At 53.8% G+C, this 10,226-nt stretch overlaps 1 protein-coding gene across 1 annotated transcript in view; it reads left to right on the forward strand.

Moving 5' to 3' along the window:
• The window catches only part of TGM2 (transglutaminase 2), a 35,599-nt gene extending 26,849 nt beyond the window's left edge, over window positions 1-8,750 (forward strand). The window contains exons 11-13 of the mRNA XM_011974979.1: window positions 4,700-4,860; window positions 5,963-6,099; window positions 6,837-8,750. Coding sequence (XP_011830369.1) covers window positions 4,700-4,860; window positions 5,963-6,099; window positions 6,837-6,987 — 449 coding nt within the window. The 3' untranslated portion in view covers window positions 6,988-8,750. The remainder of the gene's footprint in view (window positions 1-4,699; window positions 4,861-5,962; window positions 6,100-6,836) is intronic.
• The last annotated feature ends 1,476 nt before the right edge of the window (window positions 8,751-10,226 follow it).

The raw sequence follows: 10,226 nt of genomic DNA on the forward strand, positions 1-10,226 counted from the left end.
GACTACAGGCACCCGCCACCTCGCCCGGCTAGTTTTTTGTAGTTTTCAGTAGAGACTGGGTTTCACCATGTTACCAGGATGGTCTCGATCTCCTGACCTCGTGATCCGCCCGTCTCGGCCTCCCAAAGTGCTGGGATTACAGCTTGAGCCACCGCGCCCAGCCGCCTAGTTGCCTTTTTAGGTAGATCCCCTTCGCTATGAAATGGTGTCATTAGACCACCCAACCCAGCCCTGAGCCAAGACTTTGTCACCAGGTTTCCCGCACAGAGGCCTGCACAGTGGTTGTCCCCTGGGTCCCTTTCACTGTCTGGCTCTGTCACTGTGCCTGGTTATCTTCCTAAAAATAAGCCTGAGGCCCTCAGAGGAGCCGTGACCACTCAGGTCACTTAGCGAGGCAGTGCGGGGCCAGGAATCAAGCCCAGGGCTCCACCCACAGCCCCACCACCACCCAGCAGCCCCATCCCACTTTCTACCGTTTGGAGCCCAGCAGGCGTGAGGAGGGCAGAGGGGTCTCCAGGCTGGGAGAGAACCTGGGAGCTGCCGGGTGAGACATTAGCCATCCACCGAGGGGCAGCGGAATCAAGTAGGACATCGTCTTTGGGCAGCGTCTCGCTGAGTCACCGGAGAAAATGGCCACCCCCCTGCACCTTAGCGTGCCCATCAGGCTCCTGGGGGTTATGATCTGACAGCGCAGGACCATTGGGAGTAAGAAAGTGTGCACACAATAGGCACTCGTGCCCGGGATTCAGTGTGGCCACACCTGGAGACGCTGGAGAGCCCCCGGGTGGGGCACGGTTTGTGTTTACAGTTTGTTTCCCGGTCTCTTTTCCCCGGACTCCTGCCTGTCAAACCAGTGATCGTCCCTCTCCTCTATGACGGTGCCTGGACCCTTAGCGCCCGTGGGCTGGCGTCTGGGGCACAGCTTTCACCCTCCTAAGAAAGCAGGTCTGTGTTGCGGGCGGGGCGTCTGCAGTGTTGACAGTTGCTGCCTCCTGGTTTTTCTATCTTGGGCCCACACTGGGCACTCCTGGAGCTGCACCCCCTGGGCACACCCACTGTCAGGCCCTGGCAGACTCCTCAGCAGGGGCCAGGCCCTCAGAGGGCAGATCCTCTTGCTATCAGGACCGCCCCCAACACTGAAGCTGTTGAAAGACATTTTCTGAGGTCAGCAAGACCTGGCTTTGAATCTCAGCTCTGCTGCCCTCTGAACGCACCACCTTGGGCGCGGTGAACATGCTCTGAGTCTTAGGTCATGCTCCCCTGTTACATGGGGCGATGACATGCCTGCCTGATGTGCCCGCAGCCGTGAGGACTGAGGGAGAGGATGTGTGCTCAGGAGGTATCCGGAAAGGGCACAGCAGCGCCAACACGTGGTAGGGCCCTCACTCCTCCCTGAGGGCGAGTGCTAAGAGGTGTGAGGAGGCAAGAAGCTCATGGACCTTTCCTGAACACCTACTGTCCCAGGCAATGGTGTCAGCCCTGGGCTCAGGGGTTCCTGTGTCCCTGACACCTCGATGGTGTAGAAAGGACCCGGCCCTCGCTGCTCATCGAGGCCCCAAGAGTCCGGGACAGGATCCATCTCTACAGGCGTATAGGGGTTCAGGACACAAGGACACCCAAGTTCTAGTTCTTGCCACCTGCTGCCTGGCTGTGGGCTCCTGGGTATTCCTCTCCTCCACCCAGGCTACAGGTTCCCCATTCGCACAAAGGGGAAGGTGGATTCCTCTTTTAAGAGCCCTTCCAGCCCTGTTCTCTCTCTCTCTCTCTCTCTCTGTATGTGTATATGTGTGTGTGTGTGTGTATATATATATATATACATTTAGGAGGCCCAAGTGCAGTTTTGTTACATGGATATATTGAGCAGTGGTGAAGTCTTGGGCTTGACATTGGAGACCCAGTCCCATCATTTCAGTGCACACCCACCAGCTCCTTCTCGTGCTCAGAGCTGCTCCAAGGGGAGAAAGTGTCTCTCCTAGAATGAGTGGAAGGAGGTGAACTCCAGGCCTGGGCCAGACGCACCAAAATCACTCCCTCCCAGGCCTCTGTGGCGTCAGCCCTCACCTCTAAGACACCATCGGGTCACTGAGAGCATTGTTCCGCACTGGCATCAGCCAAGCATGCTGGCTTTCCTCATCCTCCCAGGAACGTGCTCACCACAGAGGGGGTCCCTCCTGCTGGGGACCCACTGGAAGCATAGCCTTCAGGGAGGGGAAGGGGAGGACAGAAGGTCCTGGGCGTTGGCCTCTGGCTGGAAATTGGGGCTGGTCTAAGTGCCCTGTTGGAACCTCCAACGCCAAGCTCAAACTGAGATGGGTTCCCTCTAAGCCCCCATACTGCGGTTGAGTTGCTTATTATTCTTTGAAGATAAGATCTGGGGAATTTCCGTGTGCTGGTGGACAGGAAGCCAGGCCCTGGACAGCTGAAAGGAATCCAGTTGCCCGCACCCTGCCTCCTTTCTCTGCTGCTTCTCTCGCTTCTCCTTCCTGCCTCCACCCTTTCATGTTCTGTCCTCCCTCATCCCTTCAGGTGGGTCACCGGAATGCAGACAATGTGGCCTCAGTGACTGTCCCCGGAGTAACCTTCTAGAACAGGGCAAATGGTCTAAAGAGTGATCGAGACTGACCACACAGGTTTCCTCTTCCCAGTCAGCATCTGGCCCAAGACCAAGGCCATGGCCACTGGCTTGTGGACGGAGACTTTCAAAGGTCCAGCCCCGCCCTGGCCTCCACCTCTTAGAATAGTCGACAGTTGGGCCACATCCTCCAAGCTCCCAGAGGATAATGTTGTCCTTCTTCCCTGTGGAGCAAGCTAGAATTTCCACTCTGCACCACCAGGTCTTGACCTAGTAATTTTCACTCTCTTCTGTCCTTTTTAGCACAAAAGTTTTGGTTTTCTTCCCCAGATCACGTCATCTGATGAGAGGTTGGAGCAGATCCACTCAGGAAATGAAAGGCCAAAGGGGTGGGTAGGCTAGGGCAGCATTTTCCAAAGCGGGGGACGTGGACCACCAGTGTTCACGGTCAAAGCCTGAACCTGGAATCCCACAGTGGGAAAGTGACTGTCTCCTCCGGTCTTAATCCGTCCTTCAGGTGACCTCCTGGGGAAAGTCTCCGAGGGTGCTAATTTGCCTCTGGCCTCCCAAGTCTTGTCAGTCTCCCTCTTTAGCAGTAGACTCAGGCCTGAAACTCAGAGTCCACAGCACATCGCTGTATCGGGCCAGAAGTGAATATGTGTTACTTTGTTTGTATTTTCTCTCTTTTTTTTTTTACCCCTTGAGACAGGGTCTTACTCTGTTGCCCAGGCTGGAGTGCAGTGATGCAATCACGACCCACTGCAGCCTCGACCTCCCAGGCCCAAGCCATCCTCCCACCTCAGCCTCCCAAGTAGCTGGAACTGCAGGCTTACCCCACCATGCCTGGCTAATTTTTGTACTTTTTGTAGAGACGGGGTCTCACTATGTTGCCCAGGCTGGTCTCAAACTCCTGGGCTCAAGCAATCCTCCTGCCTCAGCCTCCCAAAGTGCTGGGATTACAGGCACGAGCCACTACACCCAACTACTTGTATTTATTTACTGCTCCTCCCTGCCTCCTACAAACAGACCCCAGTCTGTTTCCTTAAAAGCTAAGCTACATGAATCCTTAAAATGCTACACTACTAAGGCCCTCCAGCCTCAGTGTTCTTTTCAGAAACATGGGGCTGAGAACCACACTTCAGTGGGTGGGTTTGTTCCTGCCAGCTTCTTTCTCAACCCCACATCACTGTGCAGCTTTTGCTCTGTGATGACCTTTGGTCTTACCTCTGCCCAGCAGATGATAAGATCTAGGGAACAGAGATGAAACAGAGGGGAAACAGAGAGGGGAGGTCATCTCCCCAGGCTCACACAGCCAGTGAGTGGCCAGACCAGGCCAGAGGCAAGTCTCCCAGTCTGAGCAGTTACTGGCAGAGGTGATTCTTCATCTGTGCAGTGGGTACAGCATCACGAGCCTCATGGAGGGAAATGACCTTATGTCCATGAGAGGCATTCTTCAGTGAGTGTGGACCATGTTGTTGGACTCTAAGATCTGGATTATTCGTCCAGATGCCTGCACATTACATATCAGCTGTGTGACCCAGGACAATGTTATTTCACCTGCCGGAGCCTCAGTTTTCTCATCTGTAAGTTGGGTGGTAATACAAGTACAAGCCCTTTAGGGTTGTTATGAAGGTGAAGTAGGAGCTCGCCATGGGAAGTGCAGTGCCTGATGCAGCAGCAGATGTCGACTCTGATCCTCCCCAGGATGAAGGGCCCCGTGGCTCACACACCCTGAGTCTGGAGCGCACCAGGCTCTTCCGGGACACTCGCTCAGCGAATCCTCCCACAGCCTTAGGAGTGCCTGTGCCATGCAGATCCAAACATCAAGGACCTGGGAGGTGGAGTGGCTCACGTGGGGTCACCCATTAGAGGAGGCAAAGGCAGGATTAGAACCCAGGCCCGTGGGAGTTCAAGTGTGTCCTCTACCCGCTGTTCTGCATCCACTCTCCAGCTCCTCCCTGGGAACCCTGGAGCCACAGCGGGGAGTTCTGGGATCCGCCCAGCCATTCCCCCGCTGTGTGACCCCAAGCGCATTCCTTCCCCTCTCTGTGCCTCTTGGAGTTGCAAGAGGAGAGTTGGGAGGGGTGATTCTGCATCATGGGCACCCTCCTTTCTCCCCTTCTGCAGAGAAGAGCATTCCTCTTTGCATCCTCTATGAGAAGTACCGTGACTGCCTCACAGAGTCCAACCTCATCAAGGTGCGGGCCCTGCTCGTGGAGCCAGTTATCAACAGCTACCTGCTGGCTGAGAGGGACCTCTACCTGGAGAATCCAGAAATCAAGATTCGGGTAAGGGCAGGCTGGGCAAGGGGCAGGGTCCCAGGGCAGCTCAGCGCTGGGGAGAGGGCAGACCCCTACCCCCACCCCAGACACCTGCATCCCTGTAAGCTCCAGACCTTTGGTGCCTTAGCGATCCTCAAATCCTAGCCTCATCGAAGAAAAGCATCATGAAGCCTAGAGAACTGGGGACTCGTAGACTCCAGGAAAGAATCTGAAAATCCCAGAGTGATAGGGTCATGGAATTTGGGGATCTTAGAGTCATGAATCCTTAAAATGCTATACTACTGAGACTAGAAACCCCACGCACTGGGCACTGGTGAGGCAGGGTGGGGTGGGGGAGTGAAGGGCACAGACTAGAGTCTCACTGTCTGAGTTTCTACCAGGGCAGCCCTGGGCATGTGACTTTGCCCTTCTGTGCCTCAGTTTATTCATCTGTTATATGGGGTTAATAATAGCCCTGAGGGGTGTTGTAAGAATTAAAAGCATATCCACAGGAAACATACAGAGCCATCCTCAGCACAGGATAAGGGCTCACTGAAAGCTCACTATCCTTATCATCGCTATCATCATCATTACAGCCCTTCACTTAGAGCGCCACAGCCCAGAACCCCTAAGGGTAACAATTACACTTAAACGGTAAACAGCAGAGGGAGAGGCGGTGAGCAATGTGCCAGACGTTCTGCTGGAGGCTTGCGCATATTAGCTCAGTTAATCCTCACAAGAACCCTCCGTCAGGCATTTCTCTCCCATGAAGAATTTAAGGTGTGCAGAGTAGAGAGTAACTTCCCCAGGTCACATGAAGAAGGGACAGAGATCAGCCTGGCTCAAAAGCCTGTGATCTTTCCCCTCCAGACCCTGGGACAAGGGAGGCACTTTGGGCACCCCCTGGGTCACGTGGAGCCTCACTGCAGCTCCATGCAGGAGAACCTGGGCAGGTAGCACGGTCAGTGCTTTCCCAATGAAGAAACTGAGGCTCAGAGGTGGAGGGGGGTGATCGTGGCAGACCAGGGTACAGCTTTGTTCAGCAAATATTGGGCCAGATTACAGTGAATATAGACGGCCCAGCTTGGATCCCACCTGCCCCTGACATCTGCCCCATGCCCTCTTCCAGATCCTTGGGGAGCCCAAACAGAAACGCAAGCTGGTGGCCGAAGTGTCCCTGCAGAACCCGCTCCCTGTGGCCCTGGAAGGCTGCACCTTCACTGTGGAGGGGGCCGGGCTAACCGAGGAGCAGAAGACAGTGGAGATGTAAGTGCTGGCTGCTCTAGCTTTGGGGCCTGGGGGAAGCGGGCAGATGCCAGTGGGGGTAGAGACTGTCCTTAGGCACCAAGCCCTGGCAGAAACCCCCTCCTCTCATCTCCCACACACACCGGTACCCACTCCCAGACACCCTGGGGCTAGAGTTCCCACCGTCACATCCTCTCTCAATGCTGACACCACCCACGCACAGATCTGCCACAGACCTCCACAGTGACGTCATCCATCAGTAAGTGCTCACCTGCAGACACATGCACCCTCACATAGACAGGTGTCTGCCCTCCGAATGTCCACACATGTGCATGCATGGGCGTCTCCTCATAGATACCTAGCTACACACATACATACGAGCACATACTTCTTATTTTTTACTTTTTTACTGTAATGTAACCTATACACAGTAAAAAGCACAGATCACCTATGTACAGCTCAATACCTTTTCACACACATGGCTACCTGAGCATATACCCACTTGTGCCCCCAAATGTACCATCCGCTTTTATGCACACGGACACACGTGTGCACACACACTGTTCACTCTAGGAGGGCACACTGTCCAGGCCCCGCAGAGGGCTGAGAATGAGGCCCGCCGATGATTGTCGGCATTAGCTCGAATTCGTGGAGATGCTGTGCTGATTCTTGGAAGTCACGTGACTTCCTGGCTGGACCGCAGTATGGGGGAGCCAGGCCTTGGGCCCCTTTCCTTACCGTCCCCTCTCTCGCTGCAGCCCAGACCCCGTGGAGGCAGGGGAGGAAGTTAAGGTGAGAATGGACCTGCTGCCGCTCCACATGGGCCTCCACAAGCTGGTGGTGAACTTCGAGAGCGACAAGCTGAAGGCTGTCAAGGGCTTCCGGAATGTCATCATTGGCCCCGCCTAAGGGACCCCTGCTCCCAGCCTGCTGAGGGCCGCCACCTTGATCCCAATCCTTATCCCAAGCTAGTGAGCAAAATATGCCCCTTCTTGGGCCCCACACCCCAGGGCAGGGTGGGCAGCTTAGGGGGTCTTGTGGAAATGGAATGTGCCCCTGGCCCATCTCAGCCCCCTGAGCTTGTGGGTCCCCACTCACCCCCTTAGCTGTGAGGAATGCTCTGTGCCAGAAACAGTGGGAGCCCTGACCTTGGCTGACTGGGGCTGGGGTGGGAGAGGAAAGACCTACATTCCCTCTCCTGTCCACGTGCCCTTTGGAAAGCCATTGACCACCCGCCATATTGTTTGATCTACTCCATAGCCCCTTGGAGCGTGCAAAAAAGGGACAGCATGCCCCTTGGCTGGATCAGGGAATCCAGCTCCCCTAGACTGCATCCTGCACTCTTCCCCTGACTGCACCCAGCTCCAGGGGCCCTTGGGACAGCTAGAGCGGGGTGGGGACAGTGATAGGCCCAAGGTCCCCTCCACATCCCAGCAGCCCAAGCTTAATAGCCCTTCCCCTCAACCTCACCATTGTGAAGCACCTACTATGTGCTGGGTGCCTCCCACACTTGCTGGGGCTCACGGGGCCACCAACCCATTTAATCACCATGGGAAACTGTTATGGGCACTACTTCCAGGATGAGGAGACTGAGGCTTAGAGAAAGAGGCGGCCCCCTCCGCACCAGTGGCCTCGTGATTATTAGCCAGGCTGGGTAATGTGAAGGCCCAAGAACAGAGTCTGGGCCTCTGACTGTGAGTCCACTGCTCCACTTATGACCCCAGCCTGACCTGAGACTGTCAGAGAGGCTGTCTGGGACCTGATCAAAAAAAGATTCAGCTGAGACAAGGAGGTAGGGAGGGGAATGGGGGACTGGGGGACTGGGAGTCAGGGCCCTGGCTGGGTTCAGGTCCCACGTCTGACCAGGTGCTGCCTTCCCCTCTCTGGGCCTCGGTTTCCTTATTGGTCAGAGGAGTGATTGAACCAGCTCATCTCCAAGGGTCCTCTCCGCTCCATCTTTGCAATGCTTTTATAGGGCCCAGCCTTGTGAATAACCACAAGGTCCACTCCTTGCTCCACAAAGCCTTAAGCCATAGGCCCAGGATATTTCTGAGAGTGAAACCATGACTGTGACCACCTTCTGTCCCCAGCCCTGTCCTGGTCCCCTCCTGTGCCCAGATACCACCCTTCAGACCCCAGTTCTAGGGGAGAAGAGCCCTGGACACCCCTGCCCTACCCAGGAGCCTGCCTGCTGCAATGCCTAGACTTCCCAACAACCTTAGCTGCCAGTGCTGGTCACTAACCAACAAGGTTGGTACCCCAGATACCCCTTCTTTGCAGGGCTAAGGCCCCCAAACACAGCCCCTGCCCCTGAGGAAGCTTGGGGAGCCTATGAGTTGTCAGCTGTGATTTTATCTCCTGCTCTTTCTACATGACTGGGCCTCCCTCGGGCTGGAGGAAGGGGGGATTCTCTATTGAAGGAGATCACAGCCTCCAGGGCCCCCCCAAATCCCAGAGAAGGACTTGGAGAGAATCATGCTGCTGCATTTAGAACTTTCTGCTTTGCACAGGAAAAAGTCACACAATTAATCAACATGTATATTTTCTCTATACATAGAGCTCTATTTCTCTACGGTTTTATAAAAGCCTTGGGTTCCAAGCAGGCAGTAGATGTGCTTCTGAACCGCAAGGAGCAAACACTGAAATAAAATAGTTTATTTTTCACACTCAAACTAGGTCTGGTCTGGTCCTTTATGAGTTTGGAGGGAGAAGGGTGGGTGAGCTCGCTTACACCTGGACCCCCACTTCCTGCCTAAGAGTCTTTCCTGAGCCTCAGCCCTGTCCCTGGGTTTACATTTTACTGGCATTCAAGGTCCTACACAGTCTGGCTCCATCTCCGGCCCCTTCCACCAACAATCTCTTTGGGGGCCATAATTAACTTCCTGTATCCCCAGAACACCCCGCAGTTGTCTACCTCTTGGCTTTTGTGTGTGTAGTTCCTTGAGCCTGTAGTGCTCCTCCTCTCCTTTCCCTGTTTGGCAAACTCCTACTCATCCTATAATGCTTAACACCAAAGTCACCTCTTCTATGAAGCCTTCCTTGATTTCTGTTCAGGTCCCCAGAGTCCTGGAATATGGACCAATTCAAACATTTATCACAGTAAATTTTACTTCCACGTTGGCCTATCTGTCCCCTTCTCCATCCTATCTGAAGCCCTCGAGGCAGGGACCACATATCTCTTAAATAGACACTAATAAATGCTGAATTGGTAAATCAATGTTTTCCAACTCAGCTCCCACAAGACCTGTGCTGTCCGATAGAAATAAAACATGAGCCACAAATGCAAGCCGCATATGTAATTTAGAATTTTCTAGTGACCACTAGACCAAAAGTGACCAAAAGACTAGACTCTTTTTACTTTGAAAAGAGTAAAAAGCCATAGGTGGAATTAGCTTTAATAATGTATTTTATTTAATCCAATATATCCAAAACATTATTTCAACATGTAATCAATATAAGAATCAGTAAGGTATTTGACATTCTTATTTTTGTATTCAATCTTTGAAACATGGTGTGTGTTTCACACTGATAGCCCATCTCAATTCGAACTAGCTGCATTTCAAGTGCTCAGTAGCCAGTCTGGCTAATACTGGATGAAGCAGGTCCAGACTGCGATTCCATGGGTGTGCGGACCTGGTCATTCATTTCATTCCCCACCATCGAAGCACTTAAGCACTCATGAGTGTCTGTTGAATGAATAGATGATGGGGACAGTCCCCACCCTTGGAAAGTCATGTCGAAAGACATGACATGCACATTAAAAATAAATCAAAATAAAAACATGACATCACGTGTTCTGGGTGCCGAATCCTTCTGTTCCTTGGACGCTACAACCTGGTGCTGGATGGGTGGCTTGAGAATTGCATCAGTGAGTCACCGGCTGGAAAACAGAAACCGCACTACTATTTCAGGCAGAGAGGGAGTTCATAGAGGAAGTTCATTCCAGAAGTATCCAAAGGGGCGGAGGAGCAGATGGGAGAAGGAGTGTGACCTAGAAATTGGGAAGCAGCTGCAAAGCCCACGAGCTGGCGCCCACAGCCCTAGAACCAACATAGCTGCTGGGAAATACAGAGCCTGCGGAAGCCACCTGAGGCTGCAGCCAGAGGCAGGCTGGCATCTCCCCTCCCCAGGCCTCTTTCCCACTGGCA

The sequence above is a fragment of the Mandrillus leucophaeus genome, unplaced genomic scaffold, assembly GCF_000951045.1.
Source record: "Mandrillus leucophaeus isolate KB7577 unplaced genomic scaffold, Mleu.le_1.0 Scaffold150, whole genome shotgun sequence".
NCBI classification, from domain to species: domain Eukaryota; kingdom Metazoa; phylum Chordata; class Mammalia; order Primates; family Cercopithecidae; genus Mandrillus; species Mandrillus leucophaeus.